The sequence below is a fragment of the Delphinus delphis genome, chromosome 7 (assembly GCF_949987515.2).
Source record: "Delphinus delphis chromosome 7, mDelDel1.2, whole genome shotgun sequence".
Lineage (NCBI taxonomy): Eukaryota > Metazoa > Chordata > Mammalia > Artiodactyla > Delphinidae > Delphinus > Delphinus delphis.
Window position 1 is genome coordinate 72258579 of NC_082689.1, and position 25070 is coordinate 72283648.

Sequence of the window (25070 nt, forward strand, 5' to 3'; positions counted from 1 at the left end):
AACGAAGAGTAGTAGCCCCTGCTCGCCGCTACTAGAGAAAGACTGCACGCAGCAAGGAAGACTCAATGGAGCCAAAACTAAATTAATTTTTAAAAAAAAGAATGAATATGTCCTATTTAAAAATAAAAAATAAGTAAAAATAAACCTTTGAAAAAGTCGAGAACTTCAGCTCTCGTTTCTTCATATATTTTTGAGGAAGAGAGAAAAGACCAGCCTCTAGATTACAACAACTGAAATGATCTAATGGGAGAAAATTTCCTATAATGTTCATTTCAAAGAAAGTAAGGTGAGTATATGACATTACCTTTAGGTCAATCATCTGAAGTCACCTAAATTTCCTTATTTTTCTACTATCATTCGACATCTAACTTTCCCAAATGCCATAGATGCCATAGATTCTTCTTTTCAAAACCCACAGAAGTTAAACCAACTATTGAGCTTACTTTTACTTCTTAGATTTCTCCTTTAACACAAACTCTTTGGAGATAGGCACAATGTCTCCATGTTCTGTGTTAAATAAAGCATTCCGCAGTGATTACAAAGGTGTATAACAAAAGTTATCCTAGATTAAACAGTGAGATGATTGAAAAGTAAGAGAAAAATCTATTTCCGTTTGCAATCCCAGTGGCAGTATCATAACCATGACCACCTTGTCTGAAATCATAGAATAACACCAGCCTTAAAACTTTCCTCTTCTGGAGTGCCATAACACCTACTTATGAAATTTCAAATCGACTCCGTGCGCTGAGGGCAGGGACTATGTTTATTCTTTAATAGATGCAAACAGAAGCCGGAACACAGCCTTCCCACACACTCTGTTCTCAGTATTTGTTGATAGATTTAACTAGGCTGCAATGAACACAGATGAGCCATCTCCTCCAAATCAAGCAATTAACCAACATTCATAGCAGTTTATAAATTACAAAGAATATTCCTATATATTCTCATTTGCAAGGAATGCAAGAAAACAGTTAAATCCAAGAGATACTTGGGAGGAAAATGCTGCATTTCATAATGTCCCTTCATGTCCACACCTGAGTCAGCCTTAAAATCTCAAGATAATAAACCCTTATTATCCAGTTATCCTGGACACCTAAACACACGCTCTGTGCTCACTCCACTAAAAGGAGCTTCTTGCATCAAACCATCCATCTGACCTCAAAGCAAAGCAGTCTCAGAAGGTGCCTCCTTTCTTTTGACAAAATAAATAAAGACAGAGTAGCAAGTGAAACACTGCTACTGCTACAGTGAAACACTGGAAAGTAAGATGCACAGGATCATTAAGAATTTTTTTTTTTTAATTTAAGAGAAGAGATACATCAAAAACATCCTCAGTTTTAGGGGCTCAAAAACATCTCAACCTAATAAGACTAAGACTCACCTACACGATAGCCATGTCTTCTGTAGTACTGCCTTTAGAACTTTCCTTTGCATTGGCAACCTTTAGTGTTTATCAAAAGAAAGGAAATGGGTGGTGGTGATGGGTGGGGAGGTGCTGTCTAAAGCAGCCTACAGAATAAATAATATAGTAGAGAGGAAGTAAGAGAAGACAAAGCAGGACAGGGACCACAAAAGGAAACAAAGCCCTGCTAGAGGCGGCAATGGCTGCTGCTGGAAATTCACGCAAAACTGCCTTCTAGAAGCTTCCTGAAAGCAAGAGCCATATCTTGACACTCTTTTAAAGATCCCAGGAGGCTGGGGAAAAACCAACTCTTGATGAATACTTGAAATTCTAGGAGGTCTCTCTCCCATTTCCCCCCCCACCCCCACCCCGGGTAGTAGAAGGAGCCTAGGAATTAGGAGACCTGGTCCTGGCATTGTGACTGGGAACATGTTACCAAACTTCTCTAGGATTCAGACGCCTCGTCCAGGAAAGCTGGTGGGGAGGAGAAGGGGTTATTGACCAAGAAACCAGAAAGCAATTGTGATGGTAAGTAAAAAAGCGGCCCTTGGTATTGCTTAACATGCAGAGCTGGGAAACAGGACATCATTCGGCTGTGATTTACCCCCTAAGACACATCGACCCAACCACTTGGTCCTCTTTCTTCAAAGCCATTCTACAAATTGTGCCTCTAATTCTGCTGTTCTTTTCTTTAGAGTTAGGTTTGTCTTATACTCAAACCTGACGTCTTTTTGCCTAAGTCATTAAAAGCAAAGTAAATTTACAGTCACAAGTAATATGAATGTAAAAGAGTTCTGGGCATGAGGTTTGAACTCAAATGTTTAAGTTCTGATGCACAAGATTAAGTGGAAATTCCCTATTAGATTGAAATCATTTTCAACCCATATTTAAAAGACTCTGTAGAAAGATATACAAGTTGTTTTGAGAGAAGTGTCCTTAAATATCTAACTCTCCTAAGCCAGTATTTCAAGCTGCTAAAAAATTACTATATACAAGTTTGTTTAAAGACGTTTTCATTTTGATAACACTTGGCAAAAAAGAAATTTCACTTTCGGAAGAAAATATGAAGAAGCTACCTGTTTCTGGCTACAAGAGCCATTTTTCTAGATTGTGAAGGGATTTGTTCCATTCAACTTTGAACACTATCTCATCCATAGAGCCTTCCCAGGCCATGATAGTCAAAAGGTATCTTTAATTCCACATGCCACTTTGTACTTACAGATGGTTATCAATCAAAATCACAGTAAAAAATGTTGAACTCTACAAATCCCCCATGGCACCAAAAAAAGTACCTTACATGCAACAAACACTAAATAAATCTCCTTAAATGAAAGAATAGCAAGGTTGTTACGGAGGGGAAATCAAAATCAATTCTCTCCCACAAGGGATTTGGACTAATAATGTAAGACTTCTTCTGATACCAAGTACAAATTTCCAAGTTTATGGCCCAAGTTATCTGACTTATACACGATGAACAGCACATCTCCATAGCAGGACCTGTTCTGTTACCAGGCCTTCAGAAGCACCAGCTGCAGGCAGGTTATATTTTGGCGTTCCAATATGCATACAGAAGGGATAAGTATAATAACAGAAAACCTGAAAGTAATACATTCTGCCTCAAACCAGGAAGGGCTCAGACAGGGAAATAACCAAGGGCAGCGTTCCTGGCAATAATCGTGCCTCCCAGGCCAATGGCTCCGGAGCAAGATTGAGCACCAGTCTTGCAGAAAGCCCCTGCTCATCCAGAAGCTGTCTTCACCCGGACGTTCCCCAGCCAAGCACCCACCTCTCAACCTAACAGCAAGACACTACCTAACTCGAGGACAAAATAACTGTGACATTATTACCATCACCACCACCATCTAGACAGTCATAGATACTTAATCTATTAGAGAAAGCAAAGACACTTCCCAAGCCCACTTCAAAACCCACCTCAAAAGCTTCCTCTTAGAAGCCTTCTGGGTCTTGTCTTAATTGCTCACCCACCTGCTTCCTCCACTAGTCTGCGGGACTCTGGATGGCCAGACCTTGCTCTGCTTCACCAGCAAGCACAGTATGCTTTCTCACTTCAGTATCAATGGATACATCGGGGAGGAACGTAATTTTTCCAGCTATAATTCTCAAAGGAAATAACTGTACCTCGAAACACACTGCCAGCCTAATAAATTTAGGTAAATATAGCATCCTCATTTAAAATGCAAGGCCCATGGGACTTCCCTGGTGGCGCAGTGGTTAAGAATCCGCCTGCCAATGCAGGGGACACGGGTTCGAGCCCTGGTCCGGGAAGATCTCACATGTCGCAGAGCAACCACCCGAACAGCTCTTATTTACTAAGTGTTTACTGTGTATCAGGTAAGTGGAAGAGCTTTACATTCATATGTAATCTCATTTTATCCTTAAAAAAAAAAAAAAATCTATGGGACAGTTTTACTGATTCCTTTTTATTAATAAGGAAGCAAAGGCTCAGAGGGATTAACAACGTTCCCAAGGTTACACAATTTGTAAAGGTGAAGCTGGGACTTGAACCCAGGTCTGCCTTGAAAGCTCAGGCTCTGACCTGCTGCCTCCAAAGTCCTCAATGAACTGAGGGAAGGTGGGACAGGGAGGTGACCAGGAGAGCACAGAATACAAGTCTAAAGGACACAGTGGCTTTTGTATGAGGGTGAAAGTACCGTTGTTATGGCTCCAGCCGAGGAGAGCTGGGAGAAAGCCAACGCTAAGCCACAGCGGCCATGAGGCCAAAAGCCCGTACAGAACCACCTAGGGTTTGAACATGAACCACAGACTTTGCATGTGGTCCCATCCTGTCTCACAGAGCTCCGTGCAGGATGTGACCAGGATCACAGGATGCTCCCCTGTGGAAGGTTTATAGCAACTGGAGACCCCAGTCCCAACCCTCATATGGCGGTTAGCTCCCTAACAACCACCCCGATGACATCCTCTTTTCTTTTCCCTTCTCCTTCCCGTTAAGTTTTCCACTTGTATCACACAACAGAGCTATGAACCTGACCACCTTCTTGATGTGTGACAATCACAGGTCCCTGAGTAAAGGTAGGAGGCATTACATTAACAAAATGACCTTGGGCAAGTTATTTCACCTTTCACGGGCTCATCTGTCTAACAGGAACACCGCTCCCTTTACCGTTTGACAGGACAATACCAAGTCTCTTCCACCTGTAGGTGCTATCACTGTGAGGGGGAAGATTCATTTCTTGTTCCTAGGGCCACTGTCATCACAGTAGCTGATAAACCATCACCACAGATGAAAAAGGAACTCCTCTGAGGAGTCTACGGCATGGGTTGATGATACGCCTTTGGTATGAAAGGAGAAGAGACCTTGAAGACATGTCAGAAAGTCCATTTTTCAAAAAGTGTAAAGGTACTCAATCATCAGTGCCAGCTGAATGAAGCCTGGTATCATAAATCTAAAGAAATTAAATTTTTTAAATTGCACTGCAACTGGCCTCAAAGTGAAAAAGGTCAGACAGCTTCAAAGATGCCCCGTGAAAGGCAGCTATTCATTACACAAAGATTTCTTGCTTACGGAGCTGACAGACAGATCTTTCTCTTAAAGCCCCAGAATACAAGACGTCAAAATCCCTCCTCCACTTCTGTCAGTGCCTTGCTAGGATGCTCTGAACAAGGTTTTAACCTCTCCAGGCCCTGATTTCATTAAGTTGGGAGTTTGCAATACCCATGTAGTTTTTTTTTTTAAACTCCCCCAGGTGATTCTGATGTTCAGCCAGCAACATGTATTTAACACTAATTATATTCCAGGCCCTGCTCTAATCACTTTACTTTTATATATATACACACACACATACATGTATGTATACACACAGACACACACACACAGTCATTTAATCCTCACAACCGCCCTCTGGGGAAAGTACTATTAATGTCTCCATTCTGTGAAGGCACAGAGAGGCTGGGACTTGCCCAGGGTCATGTAGCTCATGGGGGCCCATCCAAGCAGTTTCGCTCCAGAGCCCGACCATGAAGTCCCTATTCTATGCCTACTTTTTTGGATAAAAATGAGAGACGAGCTCCCAGGGGCCTGGTGAGGTGGTAAACCAGACAAAACCTTCAAACGGGGAGAAAAATCATCTTTGGCCACACATACATGCGTGGACACACACACACACAAACACAACCCCCCCACACCCCCAGAGAGGCATCCCATGCCTCCATCTATCTTGAAAAAGAGAATCTACCTCTATTGAAAGACACCTCCTGTCCACTCCCTCAAGTTCTGCTAGGCATCCATCTTATCAGTTACTTCAAACTACAGTGCTGTCAATGTGTATGATCTGGAGGCATCACACAACAATATACATGCAACGAAAAGAGCACACTCTTCAGTTCATGAGCTTACAGGGGGAGAACACGGAGACGGGCCATACTGCCAACGAGGAAGATTATTTGGGGGCAGAGACCTCTGTGCCACATGGGCAATGCTTCCCCTATTCCTATCACTTACCCGGAAATTCGGAACTACGTTATTCAAGAGGGGAGCTCAAAAACACAGCAACAAAAAAAACTGCCCATTTCTCACTAGAATGAATTGTATGAAGCTTATTAAAAGGTGATGGGCTGGGGCAAGGAACGGCCTGGTACCCAAGCTTTCCTTCTCTGGGCTGTGTTACACAGTCCAATAAATGTAATAGGGTCTTAACCTTGGACATCAAGTTCTAAAATAAACTGGGGAATGCCTGCAGTGCTAGTGCAGTGGAGAGCTGAATCAAATTCATACAAGCCACACAGGATCATCTCTTCCCACAGCTAAAGCAAGTATCTCAACACATGGATCACGGTGCTCTTATCTGAACTTTGTAAGGGAAACCATTCTGGGCCATAAACATTTGGCTGCAGGGCAATCGCCAAGTGCGACTGCCACGGGGGCCCATGAGAAAGATCACATGGGAACAGGTGATGGCTACATTTTTTAATCCATTCCAACAGCCCCAAAATGGGGGAATACCAGCGCTCTAGACGGTAAAAGTCAAAGACAACTCATGCTAGGACATAAAAGCCAAACATGTAGAGTTTTGTTTTGTTTTGTTTTTTAAATGTTAACAAATCCAGTCTCCAAGGAAGATAGGAAAGATAATACAAGGGTGTCATCGAAGGCAGGAGCATGTGACCTTTTAAGTGCCACGGGCTGCTTCAGCCGTCTAGACCCTCCAATCAGAATGTTCCCGAGCGATTCTGACATAGAAAATGCGATTACAAAGAAAATCAATTATATTGAAACGACATCAAAATATTTAGAAAGCAATCTGTGATAACAGTAATGTGTGCTTCTTAATGCATAAATAACATGACACAAGAGCAGGTCTAAGAGCTACTGTAGTTTTCTGAGCAGTGGTAGGCATAACTGATAGCTTAAACTATCTCCCACAATGTGATACAAAAGTGTGTAATTTCTAAGTGGCAAAGCCACAGGTGCTGACACTACATGGTTTATGGGCCCCTTTCATGATTGGAGGGAAAAAAACACATTTTGGCTAGAGGATAGTGAAAATAAAGATGTACTTTTTTTTCTTCACCCACTCACCCACATTCACAGATCCTCTGAAGTGCATCCAATGACCCTAAGGGTTAGGGACCCTGACCCAGAGAATCAGAGTCAGACCCAACAGAACAATTACTCAGACTTGCCAAAAGTTCTGCTAATAGCCCAGGAGTTTCTATAGAAACAGGAGCTCAGTTTTACACCACTCATGGAACAACTGAAATTCAGGAAATTAGATGGTAACTTACTAATTGGCACACATTAGCAGGATTGGGTATTCCACATATGCACCACTCTTAACATTTAAATGCCAAGTTCCATGATTAGTTTTCAGAGTAGTCTGTAAAAGTTCTATTTAACAAGGAAGTCCATCACCACCAAATTACTAACTCACAATAGCCAGCCTGGTGCTGAGAGAGCGAGAGAGCGAGAGAGCGAGAGAGCGAGAGAGCGAGAGAGCGAGAGAGCGAGAGAGCGAGAGAGCGAGAGAGCGAGAGAGCGCGCGCTGTAGAAATTTACAGCGTGAGACAATATTCAAAACCAGGAAAGCCAGGGTGAATATTGGGGACAAGTGTGTTTTACATCACTTTTATTGTTTTCATGGATGCTCTTCTTACCCTTTTAAAAGGTATTTAAGGTCTAGCAAGTATAGTCTTCCAGTTAACTGGATCAGGCTTCCTAGTAAGACTGGTACCCAAGGCTTGGCCTCTTCTGCCCTCTCTGCTTCATACAGCCAGGCCATTCCCCAGCTGCATGCCTTCACAGGGGATGCCCTATGAAGATAAATATAATTCAGAGCCCAAAATACATGGACTTACACTGGGCCACTGCCAATTTCTCATGGATCCTGGGTAACAGACGGTTTTTGTTTCCATGATTAGGAACCTACAACAACAGCTGCCAAAGTGTAATACTTTTTCTAGACTAATAAAATTACCTAAATCTGGCTCACTGTTTCAGCTGTGGCACCAGCCACACTTCCCAGAAAGATGAAAGCCTTGTGCAGTTTCCAGAAGGGCTAGGATGGTAGCTCTGATCTAAACTGGAGGCATTCAACCCCAACCCAACAGCAAAAAACACATCGACTAAGTTCTGAATTCCAGAATTCCTATGCATGGAGATTACAAACGTCATTTTTAAAGTCAGATAAAACTTTAATCAAACCTGTGAAGTTCAAGCTTTACACCTGAAGTTAGGTGACATGCCAGGTATGAACATCAGATTTTTTTTTTTTCTCTAAAACACACTGACAGGTTCAACGAAGGCCCTTTAACTCTGCAGTGAAACCTTTGATCATGAATTCTGTCACCACCTCTCGACACGTACACACAAGTATGAAACATATCTCAGACCTAAGGAACAAAATCGGTATTGTGAAGTGGCACAGAAACCACACTTGCACATACATATACACAGAGATCACTCTCCTTTCAAGTTGGGGTTGAGGGGCTGAGTTGCAGAAACTACAGTCTCCAAACTGGAAAGGTTCCTTATACACAGTACATGAACACAGTTACAAAGTTATTTCCTAAATATGTGTGTGGTCCCAATGCCTTCTTAAAGGAAAAGCAGCCCAATTAGAACCCAGTGGAACACATGTTTCTTGAATGACTGAATTAGAGACAGTAGATGTGAAGCTGTTCTAGATAAAATGAAGATGTTGCACAGATGTACTAAGTTGTCACAGTCTCACTGAAACATCTTTCTGGTACAGAAAAATATGCGAGTCTGCAACAGAGCTGGATATAAAATAATAAATACCTGGCCCTTGTCTTTATGTAGTCCAACTTCCCAAGCCAATTCCCTTATTCCTTCTCACAAACCTAATAAAGCCCATATTTCAAGGTACCGATAACTCACTGAAAACCACAAAGCCATTCATTTCCAATTCAGACTTATGTTATGACTTCTTACAATTATCTCTTATCAACACTGTAAATCTGTAACAAACAGAAGAAGACCTTTACTCCACGAATCCGACAAACCACCATAAAAATAACAGCAGAGGTGGGGACACAAACACACCCAGTAGCAGGCACCGTTACGTTTTCCACTGTGAAGTGTCTGGTTTGGTCCTCACAGCAAGGAGGAGGCAGGGACTATAATTGTCCTCTCTGATGAAAGGAGGGGATAAAGAGAGAGTCAGAGAAACTTCGTAGCCTGCCCAGGCCACACCTTCCCTCTTAACACGGCACTCCATTTCTTCTCTTGAAGAACACTAGACCCTCACTTTTGGCACCCTAAGCCTTGGATCCCGAAATTAAATGATGTACAAGACCAGCCTCTATTGCACAGCATGGGGCCTAAAGACAGGATATATAAAACCAATTTGTCACTGTGGAATTTAGAAACCATTAAACCTTCACTAAAGACAACCCTCTCCTCAGAGGACCTTGTTACCAAACTATGATGGAAAAGGGAGAACTATGACGGAAAACAAAGAGCATTTCCTTCTCAGGACAGGGCAAGAGGAGAGAGCTATGAGGAAACAAAATGCAGAACCGTCTGTGCCAGGATTTAGGGATTGTTTTGGTACAGCACATCTTGAAGTCCATCGTCCTAAGATCAATCAAACAGAAGAAAAAACTTCAATAGACTCTGCTTTAATTCACTTGCCTAGACCTAAATACGTACTATCTGGTTTCAGAGATCATATCCTCATCTGTTCCAAAAGTTATGTTCAGAAGAGCAAAAATCAGATCTATATATACTATTCTCATTAACAAGGTTTTTACTTGGAAGGGACTTTTCTGCCTTTATTACTGCAAGCACACGAATGATTCAATCAGCACGATCAGAGGTCCAGAAGACTTTATATTTTCACATGCTGTTATTTAAAACCAAAAAAAGAGGCTCATCTGGGGCTTCCCTGGTGGCGCAGTGGTTGAGAGTCCGCCTGCCGATGCAGGGGACGCGGGTTCGTTCCCCGGTCCGGGAAGACCCCACATGCCGCGGAGCGGCTGGGCCCGTGAACCATGGCCACTGAGCCTGCGCATCCGGAGCCTGCTCCGCAACGGGAGAGGCCACAACAGTGAGAGGCCCGTGTACCGCAAAAAAAAACAAAAAAAAGCTCATCTGGGCTGGCCAACTGTATCAACTTCCACAACTAAACAGAATTTCTCAAAATTGTCCCTGAATTTTAAAGCACTTTCCCATAAAAACCCTGCAAGGGTAAGCAGCATGACCCTACCATCCTTATCTCAGGCTACCCAGCTAGTGCACAGCTAATAGGAAAACAAGGGATTGAACCCAGATGAAGCCACAGAAGACATAGACCATGGTTTTGCCATTTAAGAGTCTTGTGTTTACCATCTACTATGTTAAAAAAAAAAAAAAAATGCGCGCACACACACACACACACAGACACAGGAATCTGAGTAAGACCCAGTTCCTGCCTTCAACACAGTCAACCTACTCACTAGAAGTCTAAATCTGTGGCATCATGGGAACATAACAAGACAGAGTGACATGACAGTACAGGCTTTGGAGGCAGGCAGACCGATCCATAGGGTTAAAATCCCCAAATCCTAACCCACCATGCTTTACCTACCCTGTGATCCTGAGCCTGTAACTTAAACTCTCTAAACCTTAGAATCCTCCTTTGTAACACAGATGACATACTACAGAATAACTGTAAGAATTAGAAACAACATGACAAGTACCTAGGACTCTGCCTAGCAAGAAATGTATATGACATAAATGGTCCCACGTTATTACATCTGCTTATACAGCCCAACTACAACTTTCAAAGCCCAATTAAATGTCACTGGAATGGCCTTTTCCTTTCTTATCTGGGATATTAAAATGATAGAACTTGGGCTTCCCTGGTGGCGCAGCGGTTAAGAGTCCGCCTACTGATGCAGGGGACGCGGGTTTGTGCCCCGGTCCGGGAGGATCCCACATGCCGCGGAGCGGCTGGGCTCATGAGCCATGGCCGCTGAGCCTGCGCTCCGCAACGGGAGAGGCCACAGCAGTGAGAGGCCCGCGTACTGAAAAAAAAAAAAAAGAACTTAATCGCCAATTACGATATGGAGCTGACTGAGTGAGGGAGGGTGAAGGATGAGTCACACATTTCTGGCTTGAACAGTGCCAATGACCAAAGTGGGAAAAGCAGACAGAAGCATGGGGGTGAGGGAACTTTGGGGGGTGGAGAGTGGAAAGCAAGCAATAATTAGGAGGAAAATGAGTTCAGTTTGGATAGCTCAAGTTAAAAGTACGTATGAGTCATCCAAGTAGAAATGTCCAAAAGATTGTTTAAGACAAGGGTAAACTCAGAGAAAGACTTGGGGGTGATTAACATGTGGGTGGTGGCTAAAGCCACAGGAATATTGAAGCTCCCCAAAGAGGCTGAGCAGACTAAAAGCAAACCACCAAGGATGCAAGCCCAGGGAACATGAACATTAACAGCAGGAAGAGTAGGGCCTAGGAAGAAACGAAAGGAGAAAAGTAGGAAAAATGCAAAGGAACCCAAAGGAGAAAGTTTCAAATGAGGAGAGATCAATATATCAAGTGCTACAGAAAAGTCACGTCACAAGTCCTATTAGAGGCCATGTGTGACCTTAGGAGCAGTTTCTATAAAGTTGAGGTGATGGAAACCAGACAGCAGATCATCTGTAAGGTCTCTCCCTAAATGGTAAGGTTCTTTGATTTCCAAATAGACACCCACCCTTCTCCAAACCCATCAAATTATTAAAACCAACAACAACAGATTGCAAAGGTTTTTTCCCCAGAGAAAAGGAAATTTGCAAAAGAGACATAGTTAAAACCCACAAAAGCCATTTAACATGATCTTTGCTATTAAGCTCCTATTTCCTTGAAGCTGGTCCCCAGGGAAAGAGAAAAGAAAAATTAGCCTAAATTCTCTACCACCCAAAAACTGGAGGAGGAAAAAATGTCTAACTTACTAAATTTCCTGTCCAATAACTCTTAGCACAGTGCATATAAATTGCTATTTCAACATTATTTTGAGAAATGTGTTACCACAAGTCGGAAAGGCTTTGGTTTCAATATGCAAATCCCTGCATACAGTGGCAAAAATTCCATTTAAGCAGATTCCCACCTGGATTTCTAAATAAACCTAAGCTCTCGTTAAATTTAGTAAGTTGTTCTTCAGTGTCATTTTCCTCATTCCTTGTATACTTACAGCCATAGAAAGTGTTGTCCTATGCAATTTTAAATAAAAGTTATAAAATGGTTCTACGATGCAGATTATGGCACTACAAGGGACTGCTCGCCTTGGCAGTATAAACTGGTCACACTAGTTAGCAGAGCTCAAAAATAATGCCCCCAAACATGTGCTCAGGCTCAGAAAGAGGTTTTTGTTTTAAGTCTACTCCACATACAAATACCTTTCAAGAAGTTACACACCACCACCTCTTGAGGAGCTTCTAAAAACACACACACACACAGATAGCAGGGACGCCCGCCCCATCCCCCGAATTCTACTTCAGCAGACCTAGGGTGAGCCCTGGTGCCCTAATCTTTGAAACCTCACAGGAGATTATGATGTGTACTCCCCTGCCACGCGCCTGTTGAGAAGTTTTTACCTTCTGGCAGGATTCCCACAAAGTTGAGGTGGGGGACAATTGGCCACTGTGTTCTTCATGGACGAGCCAGGCACGGCAGGAGGGGTGAGCACAGAATATGAAATCCCAGGAGTAAGCCATGCTGGACAGATGGCAGAGCGCACCTGCACGTCACATGCATGTCTCAAGAACACTCAGAGGTTTGGAAGCAGCTTTAACCTTGACCCCATCTCCTACGGAGGAGCATTTCCAGCACCCACAGAAAAGAGATCCAGGGCAGAGCCTCCAATGTCCCTAGTCAACCGTTCCATCCTGGACCTCCTGGGGATCCCTACTCCACAGCCTCAACCGTAAGCACCTGAGCATGGATAACAACAGTCCTCCAAGCTGTGTGCACTTAGGATGGGATTAGAGACTCCGTTCTCAGCCAATTCTCTCTCTCCTTAAAGGAAAGAGGGAATATTTGAGTCCTACTATATGCTCCACACTGCAGATAGAGAATACAAACAAAAAAGGAGAAACAGAACAAACTCTTAACCATCAGGAGCCTCCGGCCTCACCAAACCCCTTGTAGTAGGTATTTGTTTCACAATTTACATGTAAGACTGCAGTACAGGAAAACCATAGTACAGGAGAAGTTTAGCAACTTGCTTAAAGTTCCTAAGGCCCAGGAAGGGAAGGACACACTCAGAAGAGGTTAACAAGACAGTATGTAGAGGGGCTTCCCTGGTGGCACAGTGGTTAAGAATCTGCCTGCCAATTCAGGGGAAACGGGTTGGAGCCCTGGTCCGGGAAGATCCCACATGCTACAGAGCAACTATGCCCACGTGCCACAACTACTGAGCCTGCGCTCTAGAGCCCATGAGCCACAAGTACTGGGTCTGCGTGCCACAACTACTGAAGCCCATGCGCCTAGAGCATGTGCACCGCAACAAGAGAAAGCCCACGTGCAGCAACGAAGACCCAACACAGCCAAAAATAAATAAATTTGTTAAAAAAAAAAAAAAAGACAGTATGTAGAGCAGATGGGAGATGGAACCCAAGCCATTGTAACTGCTGTGGCCCTGAAAAGCCAACCTGGGGGGGCTTCCCTGGTGGCACAGTGGTTGAGAGTCTGCCTGCCGATGCAGCAGACACAGGTTCATGCCCCAGTCCAGGAAGATCCCACATGCCGCGGAGCGGCTAGACCCGTGAGCCATGGCCTCTGAGCCTGAGCATCCGGTGCCCGTGCTCCGCAATGGGAGAGGCCACAGCAGTGAGAGGCCTGCGTACCGCAAAAAAAAAAAAAAAAACAACCTGGGAAGAGCAGCTGGGTAAGGCAGGTGAAAACATTCCCTTATTTGTCTCAGTAACTAAAGGGAGGTTTGTAATTAAACTTGATAAGTTTTTCATGGGGATTGGGGAACAAGAAAATGACATGATAAAGAACAGACATCACAATATATTCATCTATTGACTAGTTATGTTGTACACCTGAAACTAATAGTGTTACATGCCAACTACATCTCGATTTAAAAAACAGCAAAAAAAAACTGACAGCCAGTCTGACATTATTAAAAGTCTGAAAATGTTTATCAGTTCTACTTCTTTGTTTACAAACTGTAAGATATTAAGCCAGTCACACAACATATATTAGATGTTTTTAATGGAAAAGCACTGTGCTAGGCACCATAGAGACCAAAAAACCCTGAAACGGGCACCAAAAAAAGTCAGCAAAGTTTTAAAAGAATGAATCAATGCATCCCTATTATTAATAATGACTGCTTTAACATCGTAATTAAGTCACGAATTTTTAAAAAATTATTCTTAAATTTCTTTGAACAAAATCCCAGTTCAGGGCTTCCCTGGTGGCGCAGTGGTTGAGAGTCCGCCTGCCGATGCAGGGGACATGGGTTCGTGCCCCGGTCTGGGAAGACCCCACATGCCGCGGAGCGGCTGGGCCCGTGAGCCATGGCCGCTGAGCCTGCGCGTCCGGAGCCTGTGCTCCGCAGCGGGAGAGGCCACAACAGTGAGAGGCCCGCGTACCGCAAAAAAAAAAAAAAAAAAAAAAAAAAAAAAAAATCCCAGTTCACTTTCAAAGACCTCAAAATTGTTCAGAAAGTAACATATCTTGGGAAACTTGGTCTGTCAGAGCACGAATTCTCCCTGGGTCTCACTCACCTCGCTTCACCCCAGACTCTACTTGCTGGCAACAGAGAGACGCTGTCTTACTCGGGGGGCACCCAGAAAGTTCCTCTGTGACCACAGAAAGCTGGGAAGAGAACTGCAAAAAAGAAAACCGGTCAGCATACCCGTCCTCTGACGCAAGAAGCACAGAGCTTATAAAACTAGCTACAACCGGGCTTCCCTGGTGGCGCAGTGGTTGAGAGTCCGCCTACCGATGCGGCGGACGCGCGTTCGTGCCCTGCTCCAGGAGGATCCCCCGTGCCGCGGAGCGGCTGGGCCCGTGAGCCATGGCTGCTGAGCCTGCGCGTCCGAAGCCTGTGCTCCGCGATGGGAGGGGCTGCGGCGGTGAGAGGCCCGCGTGACGCAAAAAAACAAAAAAAAAACCAAAAAAGCCACAGCTACAACCAGGACTCCAGACAAAGCAGTGATGGAGAGGAAACAGCTGTCAGCATCTACATACTCTTAACAGGGGAAAAAACAGGGTGATGGGCTGGCAAATCCAAGAAAACTCATTCCTTCTCCCGATACCCTCTGTCCAAGTGACCAGGGACACTGACTGAAAGCCCCTTGTCTTGAGCAAGGTACTGCAGTGTCCGGACTACCCTCTCTATCTCAGGTTTTCTCTTTAAGTGATGCTAATGAGTTTGCAGCCCAAAGCACAAATGTTTCAAAGGTTTGAGATATCGAGCCAAGAACCTCTCTAAAGCACTCAGGGCGCTCAAGTTCTCCAGAACATTTTCTTCCCGTATTTCCTACCTCACTCTTAACAGGTCCCAGCTCTCTATACGACTCATCATTTCCGAACACACTGTCCAATCTCACACCTTTACTCTCCCCAGTCCCTCATCCTGAAACCCCTCCCCCCACTCTGGAGATGAGTCATCCTCCAGGCACAGCTCAAGTATCACCTGCCTGCCCACCCCACCCCACCCCACCCACCCCCATGGAACCTCGCCAGTCCTTCCTCTGCAGTCAAAGCACCTTGAGAGTGGTAGAATGCAGGGTACCTGCATTCTAGCATTTGCTTCCTGCTGCCTTGACCTCCCCTCCTCCCCGTTTCTCAAGGGCTGGTCTTCCCTGCCGTCCCCTACATCACCCTCCTGCTGTAATCAAAAGTAGAGGCAGATGTCAATGCATGTTTGTTCATTAAAGGAGTCCAACAAGAGGTTCTCCATGACTGACTCGGAGTCCATTTCCTTGGGAAATATTCTTTTTTACTACTACTCTGGTACTGGAAGACGTTCTTTTTCAAGGGTGCTATCTATGCTCAAACACACCGACAACCGGGCTCTGGCTCAAGTCAATCCCCTTGCAGCAACGCTGCCGGGCTTCACTGCCAAAGAGGACGGATCATGTGTAGTCACGTTGGAGCCAACAAAACCACCTTGGCAAGGCACCGGAGTGTAATAGGTTTGTGCATGCAAAGTACGGGTGGAGGCCTATTTCTCCCTTGTAAGTCTGTTCGATGGGCTCTACAAGACATGCCCCCCTTACCCACTACGACTTCAAAAATAAAAACGGAGCACGGGAGCTTTTCTCTGGGAGGAAACCAGGGACCGAGGCAGGACACAGGTCCAGTCTCCCCCCCACTTCAGGACAGCTGAGGTCTCATTCAAGGAGAACGCAGAGGAGAAACCTACACAGTCCAGGTGGTCACCCTCTGTCAAATCTCACCTCATGTTCGGCGACAGCCCATAAACTCTGCCAAGCCTTCTGAGCGCTCCAGGTTTCTCCCTCCCGGGGTTGCTGACCTCACTGGTAGTTTTTAAGCATTCACTGCAGGACAGCACCACCTGGTGCACAGCAGCTCAAATATCTGAGGCATCCTCCTATTATTCACTCATAAAAGGGATCACCTGCCTCTTCACCGAGACTCGCAGCCAGGGAAGGAATCCATCTCGCAGCTGCCGCAAGGATTTCAGCCAACCTCCTTCCACATAACACACCTCAGCAGAAAAGGCAGTCGCCTCTTCTGTCCCAACCACAGCCAACAGACAAATCTAAAAGAATAGCCATCACAGCCCACGACATGCCTGCTGTCATGCAGACCCTCGGCCCAGAGCACGCACGGACCTGCGTGCACTCTTACAACTACATCTCTAACAGGTGATGCACACACGTGCTTTCTCTCTGGCCTCTTCACCTACAGCAACCCATTTGTTACTACCTCTGTAAGGGCGGGGTGGGTGGGGCAGTCCTTTCTGAGTTTAAGATGACAAAGACAGCTCTGTAAATTACAGAGTCACAGAAGTCCCAAGGGGAGATGACTTCCTGCAAAAAGGACTGTCCCTACAGTCTGTTTTTGTGGTGATGAGATCACAGAGTCTAGATTCTGTATTCAGTCCTACATGGGTTTTAAGGGCCATATTCAGTAATTACAGAAAGGAAAAACGGAGGTCAACGAGACCAGAGGAACTCTGAGTGGTGTTTGAGAAGTTACTTATAACTACAGTTAGATCACTCATCCACCAGACTCAGAAGAGAAACTAGGCCTCGAGTTTTCAATTGTCCTTTAAAATCAATGTTAGATGAGGAAAAAAATGGAACTTTTTACTTTTTTACATTTTCTCATTTCATCACTCCTCCACCCAAAGAGTTCCATTCAGTTTCAATGCACAGTCCAAAATGTGGGCCCAAGACAGTTTTGAAAAACAAGCATTATGCCACAAAATATTCTCATGTAAACTGCAAAAGAAGACAACATACACTTATTGGAGGAATTTTTATGGAACCTAAAACAGACGTTCAGAGACCAGGTGAATGATTGCCAATGATTGCCTTCAATTGCCAATCACTACCTTTTCATTGTCATGGATCTAATTTCCAATTAGTGCCTAAAAATAAAACCTGAAAAGGCTTTTGAGGAGAATCATTAGGGTTTACCTCCTGGTCATCACTGTTTCAAAGATGAACAGAGAGACGTTAAAGTTGTTTATCCAACAGAAATAAGCTTTTTTCTCTTAAGTGTCCTTCCAGAAACCTAGCAGCGGGCATCCTCGGACCACAATGACTAGGGGTTTGTGTTTATCGTCCAAAGTGTGTGTCCGGCGATTTCGTGTGACAGTCCAAGTCCTCCAGTGGTACAGGGTCTTGCTGCACTGAATGCTACTCCAGAGAGGGTGAGGCCCAGAGAGGGTGACCAGTGATGAAGCCCACAGCTTTCACTGGGTCACACCCCGCTCTGAGAGCTCATGCATCGCAGTGGAGAACAATCCCACAGAAATCCTGAAGCCAGTAAAAGGAAGCTCTTTGTTTTGTTTCATTTTGAATGCTGGTGCTTAATAGAAAGCAAACTTAAATAAAGGCAAAAAATAGGAAGGAGGAAAACTCTGGGGACTCCGCATCCGTCTGGGACTCGAGCAGCAACAGGCATTATATAAAAATACTTATTTCCATTTCAAATCTTGTGGCTTCCATTTTCCTTAATACAGGTGTAGTGCTAGTACCATTAAACCTATCAAGTACACGGAGGTGGTTTCAATCCTCACCACCCACCAGAATCTCCTGGGGAGCTTTAACAATTCTGATGCCCAGAAGAATGAAAACAGAATCTCTGGGGACCCAAATGTTACTTTTTAAAGCTGACCAGCTGATTCTAACGCATAGCCAGGACCTGGAACCACTGCCCCTGACCTATCCTCAGGGTGTTTTCTTCTGTTGCGGCAGGTAGGGAGCAGGACATATTTATGCCTAAAAGAAGGGAATGGGAGGAGAAACACAAATGGACGGGGAGAGGGCTGGAGGAAGCTGGAGTGAGTAACACCTTGCAGGGGATGATTGCTGGAGTGGGTGTGAGGTAGGGCCTGGGGGGTGCACACTCCCCAGAGAGAGGACGGGGTGGGGACAGATCGGGTCATTCCCCAAGTAAGCCCTGGAAAGGCACTGTCATGGAGTTAGTGAGAGGAAGCGATTCACAGCTCATCGGTAAAGACCATCCCTATGTCAAGGGTTTGCTATGTGAGAAGTGATTATAATATGGTTTTCAGATGTGAAGACCTGGATTTACCACTATGATTTCTCCTGGTTCTTCCAGTAACAGTACTGACAGGTTTGCTTGTTTTTTTTTAACTGATAACCCATATTTTCTTGCTCACTGAATCTGACAGAGCACACCCTCATTACAGGGTAACTGCCTCGAGTTACAATGCCCAGAGAACAAAGCTTTCCTAGGCTCCTATGAGAGCTGAATCGAAACTTGATCTCAATTAGCATCATGATGTTCTCTCAGATGTGACAGTGCTTGGATAAGAGATGCTGGCTACCTGAGGGAAGGGTGAGGACTGCAGGGAACACCGTCTCCAGCTGAGGAGAGCTAATTCTATTCTCACTTCCTTGTTCCTTAGTTCGTAGGGCTACCTGCTCTCTACCTGTCCTGTAACAGAGGGACAAAAATCAGGCTGTCCAGCTGGGATGCCTCCTTCCCAATTTCAGTCTCTCATGGAGGAATTAATCAGTTTTACATTATCCATCCATTACCAGTGTTGCCCAAAGTATATCCTGCAGGTCATCTGTACCAGAAGGACCTGGGCCATTCCTGGACGCCCCAGGCTGCATACGAAGGGAATCATAGTATCTGGAGTACAGCCCAAGAGTCTGCATTTTAATCAACCACACAGACACAATGGCCTGTGAACCCGTCATAAACCCTCAACAACTCCTCCTTTGAAATAGGTTTATCAGAGGTGCTGCTACATCTGTCCATAACCTCTGCCACTTCCTAACTGGGCTTTCATTAACTCACCCTCCTCTGTGGCCTCCCAGGGTAACTGGTCTCTCCAAGGTACACTGCATGGCCATTTACTCAATACCACTGCTGGCTCAAAGCTCCCAACTCAAGTCACGCTTCTCTGAACGCACACCTGATGCAAAACTTCTCTACCAATTTCAATCGAGGGTTTCAGGTCTGCTAGTTCTCTCTCCCAACTAAACCTCAAGCTTCTTGAAGGCAGGGCCCACATCATCCCTCTGTATCTTCCACAGGGCCCAGTACCTCTTAGGTTCCAAGAGCAGTGGTTGACTAACAGACCAAGCTCTTGCCTCAGCCCTGGGTTTTCCTTCTTTCACCTTCTCATTCTCCCTGGGAAAACTTTCATTCTCTCCTTTCCATAACAAAATTGATTCAGGCAAAGGTGGGAGAAAAGATTTACATACTAGTGGGGAAAGAGTGGGGGCGGGGTGAAAGTCATAAGCCAGCAACCTCAACTCTCCAGCAAACACCTAGAAACCAAGAAGATCTATTTAGTCTCCGAAGCTGCCAAAATCAGTAACTAAATTCACACACAATTCAGAAGAGAACTTCCCAGCTTCTTCCCATTTTTCTCCAACACCTCCTTCCCAGGCCCTCCCTGAGAGCTAGTTTACTCCTCTTCTAGATACAACTCTAACAGGAGGGAAATATTTGTTTTTCCCAGTCACCATAGATTAAGAAGATGGAGGGCGATTGCTAGATCAAGGCACAATGAAAATCCTGAGAAATTATGCCTGACAGGAGACAATGTATAAAATCCCAAACAGCAGATTACAGGCAGTTATAGTTTAAATAGCCTTTCAATCCCCAAAACTGTCCAAGAACACCTAAACAAAGCATTTCAAAATAGCACCATTAGTGGCTCTGAGAGATCACCCCAGGCACTAAGAGAAGGTTATTTTCTTTTCAGTGGATCTCCAGTAACTACATTCAGGAGAGAAGATGCCCACAGAGGCAACCTCAGTCCCTAAGAACCAAGTGTTCTCAAAAATACGAATGGGCACTGAGAATTCCCTGGTGGTCCAGTGGTTAGGACTCAGCGCTTTCACTGCCCTTTCACTGCCATGGCCAGGGTTTGATCCCTGGTCGGGGAGCTAAGATCCCACAAGCCGCAGGATAAGGCCAAAAAACAAAACAAAACAAAACAAAGGAATGGGCACTGTATCCAACTGCAATGCACTGTCCCTATGTGGTCTCCAATACGAGTGACCATCAGAACAGACTTTCAAAGGCACACACCCCTAGGTGTTGCCATCCTGATTGGGAGCCTTCCTTCTGGCTACTCTTACACTTGCCACGTGCTCTCATCACTTCCCATCTACCTTTTCTTGTGGTACTTGTGAGTGAAGCTGCTCACCAGATCATAAACTTCCTTGAGCAGAGGGATTGCACCTTTTGCATGGACACCATGCCCCCCATCTCTGCATCTCACAGCTGATGCCTACTGACAGTCTGGAAGCCCTACAGCCAGATGATCTTAAGGAAGGAGGTATCTAAATGAGCTGTTTTAAAACAGCCCAAGCATTTCTATAGTCTTTAAAGGTATTGGTTTTCCTGCTTTCTGACAGAGTTTTTAAAAATACAGGTTTAAATGTTAGAATTCTGTGATCAATGGGGCAAGCCTCGATTTACTTTGCAGTCTAATCTGTACAGGACAGAGAGAGCCCAGGCGTAAATTCTGCAACAAACTGCATGTGCCTGTCTGAACCGCAAAGGTTAGGGTGAGTTTATCCTTGATCTAAAGGAAATCTAACCTCAAACGGCTTCAATCATTCATCTAACTCAGAACTGATTATTGGGTAACTTCATATTTATGTCTCAATACGTAATAGCATTCAAGTACCGATTTGCTTTAGGTTTAGTAAAGAGAGTAATGAATTTAACTGGTAGTTCTATAATCATAAGGTTACGATTTATACTTGGTTCAACGAATTTTTTTTACCTAAATCGAGTTAAAAACTCAATCTATGTCCAGATTCACAAAAGTAACTCTCAGTTTTGTTTCAAGCTCACTGTTGAATATGCTACTTACACTCTGAGACCCGTCCATTTACAAACAAGCTACAACGACCCACCCAGTACCGAAAGCTTATCTCATCAGGTCTGGGCTGTCCAGGCCTTCTAGGCCTGGCCTGCTGTTTCCAGCTTCCACAGCCCATCCTTCCTTCCCCACAGCTGAAGCCTCTTGACTCTTGCCCGCACCCTCCCCTCCCTGGCGTGAGCCAGCGGGAATTTCTAGAATAAGAGATTTAAACAGCTCAAGCCAAGTTGTTCTTGCTGCTTAACCAGCCCTGACCTTATTGTGTCTAATGACTGGGCTTCTCTCTCCTGCATTCCACAGGCCTGGGTGACCCTCTCGCTCGGTTCTGATAACTGAGCCCGGGCCCCTCGCTGGATAACCTGTAAGTCCTTGGGCTCCGAGGCGCTGCCTGCCTCTTGAAAATCCTCCAGGGGACCGGAGGTGCACTCTGAACCCACTGGGCTGCAGCTGGTCAGGGGACACAGGTGCTCCGTCAGGCTACTCTGCCACCCTGCACCGCTCCCTGCCAGGCCACCAGCGCTGCAGACTCCCGTTCTTTCCTCCCGGCGCACAGGACTTCCAGCTGCAGGTGCCAGCACTGCTGTCCCCACCTCCGGGTGGAGGGTTCCTGGCCCAAAGTGGGCCTCACAAGGAAATGACTCATATCACAAAAAGCCGAGGGTCCTCTGGGCAGAACACAAATAAGTCACAGGATCTGAATCTTAACCTATCAGAAATTAAAACCTCAGCAATGAGACATCAACAAAGCAAAAGCAAATAGGATATATCTGTTCCCTGAGAATTCGACACCCCCATGCTGCCCGTGGGTACTGAAGCCACGGCCCCCTTGTTCACTAGTTCTAAGATGAAACCCGAGGAAAATCAGAGAAATGGCGGCAACTGTGTCTTCCCTGGGTGGAGGGGAATCAGAGGACTTCTTATAAACCACCTCAAAGCTAACATCTATGGCTACTGAATATGAAATACAGAATATGAAAATAACTAGATAATTCTCTGCAAGAAATCAAGTCGTCTTCTAAAATGCTATTAACAAAGCTAAATTTATATGTACATTTTTATCCACAGCCTTAAAAAAAATCAGACATTAAAAACTCTAGATGGCTAAACTGTCTTCCATTTCAAAATAACATAAAAACAGCAACCTTCATTTTCTGGTCAAAGCTTATTTTTGCAACACCTATCATTTTCTACAGAATTCTAGCATTTTCTGCTTCCTACCACTATTTTGTAGAAAGACTTTTCCCCCTTGGCATTATATCTTTGCTTTTTGATCTTGTTAACAATCCTGAAAATTCCAACCTTGCAATTTTTTCAGTCCTGGGAAGGAATAACACACAGTCATTTAAAAACCAAAAGCAATGTCAATGTTTCCTCAATGACACAGCTGCTGTGAGTGACCAGTGAATAAAAATTTGGGTTTCTTTGTTGTTGGGTTTTTGTTTTGTTTTGTTTTGTTTTTGGCAGGGGCTGAGGGGGTAGATGTGGATAATGACTTCTCTCCAAAATAATTATCAAAGTTATTGAACACATGGTCAAAACCAGTAAGGCATTAGTAAAGCAAGAAGTACTATGATAAAGTACTATAATAAAGCCCAGTGAATATACATGAACAAAAGAGGTTGCTCAAGGACTCCAGACAGGAGAGGACCCACTCTGTGTGCCAGGCATTACATGGTGCACAAATTCTGTATTACAAACCCTAAAAAAAAAAAAAAAATGAGGCATATGATCCAGCAATCCAACTTCTAGGTATTTATCCAAAAGAACTGAAATCAGGATCTCGAAGAGCTCTCTGCACTCTCATGTTCCCTGCGGCTTTATTCACAATAGCTAAGACTGGAAGCACCCTAAATGTCCATCAACAGATGAATGGACAAAGAAAATGTGGCACATCTGTACAACGGAGTATTATTTAGCCTCAAAAAAAGAAAATCCTGTCATATGCTACAACACGGATGCAACTTGGGGACATTATGCTTGCTCGATGAAATAAACCAATCTCAGGAGCACAAACACTGCAAAGATTCCAATTCATATGAGGAATCTAAAGCAGTCAGACTCATAGAAGCAGAAGGTAGAATGGTGGTTGCTAGAGGCTGGAGTGGGGAGTGGGGGGTAAATGGGGTGTTGCTGTTCCATGAATATAGAGTGTCAGTGATGTAAGATGAAAAATTTATACCGATCTGCTATACAACACTGTACTTATAGTTAACAATACTGGATCATACATTGCAAATTTAAGTTTTAAGTGTTTTGTTTTGTTTTTTTTAAACCACAACTTTTTGAAAATGAGGAAACAGGCTCAGGAATTCAGATTATGCTGGTTTCAAAGCTCCCATCCCTTCTACTGCTTCATATGGCCTGCTTGCAAGAGAAGCATAAACAACATAGATTAGCATATAATTATGGGCTAAACTGCATAACAGAAAAGGAGAGGGGACAGGGAACCAAAGAAGGCTGAAGTAGTTGAGGAAAGCCTCAAAGTAGAGGGCAACTTAGGCCGACCCCTGAAGGTCAAGCTGAGCCCATGAAGATTGCAACAAGCCTGGCATCTGGGTGCAAACACTGGGCTGGTCCAAGCTTAGAAGGCATGCTAGGAAATCGCTTTCAAAGGCTGCAAAGGTAGCATTATGTAGAATAAACTCCATGCTTCCAGCTCCTGAACTAAACCCAGAGGGCTAAAAATCAAAGCAAAACCAAAGGAAGTGGTCAGAGTACCCTAAGCCATTTATAATCTAGCCCTCCAAATTTGAGTGTTTTTTGAATCCTGGAAAAGGTCTTGCTATTGACAAGTAAGTACAATATAAAAAGTTATAAGGCACAGCCCTCTATCAGGGTCAGTCTGAGTTAAAATGATCAGACTTCAATGATCAAAGTACGAACACCTCAAAAGGCTGTCTGAGCAACCAAATAATGTACATCCAGGGCTTTCAAATCATCTCAGTTCCCCCACCAGGGATTGAGCCCAAGGTCAGGGCAGTGAAAGCACCAAATCCTAGCCACTAGACCACCAGGGAACTCTCTCCAACCTATTTTTAAGTAGCAGAGCATTTTTCTTGTACAATTTTGAAATGATGAAAAAGATATTGATCTCTCTAGGAAAAATTTTTAGCTGTCTTTAGTTCTCTTATTTTTTTTTAAGATTTTTTTGATGTGGACCATTTTTTTTTTAAGTCTTTATTGAGTTTGTTACAATGTTGTTTCTGTTTTATGTTTTATGTTTTTTGGCCCTGAGGCATGTGGGATTCTTGGCTCCCCAACCAGGGATCGAACCTGCATCCCCTCCATTGGAAGGCGAAGTCTTAACCACTGGACTGCCAGGGAAGTCCCTAATTTTTTAAATAGGACTTTCCAAGTCCCCTCTCCAGCCCTTAAACTTTGACTTATGGCCTATATCTCACACTCTAGCCCTTAATTATATGCCACTCTATATTGTTTATCCTTTTCTAATATGTGGACAATATGGTAAAGTAGAAAAGACAGGAAATTTGAAGTCACAGTAATCTGCATTCTTGTGCTAGCTTGCCAATATTTTTCATATATTGTTTTTAACTTTAGAGCAATCTTCTTCAGGTGTGTGTGGGGGGACATTAACTTTGAAAAAGATTCATCTTAAGTTCAGCAAGTCCTTCAGTTTTAATTTCAGTTATATTCTGTTCAATTTAAATAAAACT

The 25070-nt window shown here is 44.3% G+C and overlaps 1 protein-coding gene across 5 annotated transcripts in view; it reads right to left on the reverse strand.

Moving 5' to 3' along the window:
• The window catches only part of TANC1 (tetratricopeptide repeat, ankyrin repeat and coiled-coil containing 1), a 229378-nt gene that overhangs the window by 160592 nt on the left and 43716 nt on the right, over positions 1-25070 (reverse strand). For 2 of the 5 annotated variants that reach the window (XM_060016744.1, XM_060016741.1), the window contains exon 1: positions 1382-1455. The exons of 1 other annotated variant lie outside the window; for it this stretch is intronic. In XM_060016744.1, coding sequence (XP_059872727.1) covers positions 1382-1434 — 53 coding nt within the window. In that variant the 5' untranslated portion in view covers positions 1435-1455. Of the gene's footprint in view, positions 1-1381; positions 1456-14602; positions 14706-25070 lie in introns of those variants that run through there. 2 more of the 5 variants (XM_060016745.1, XM_060016742.1) reach the window with 2 other exon arrangements.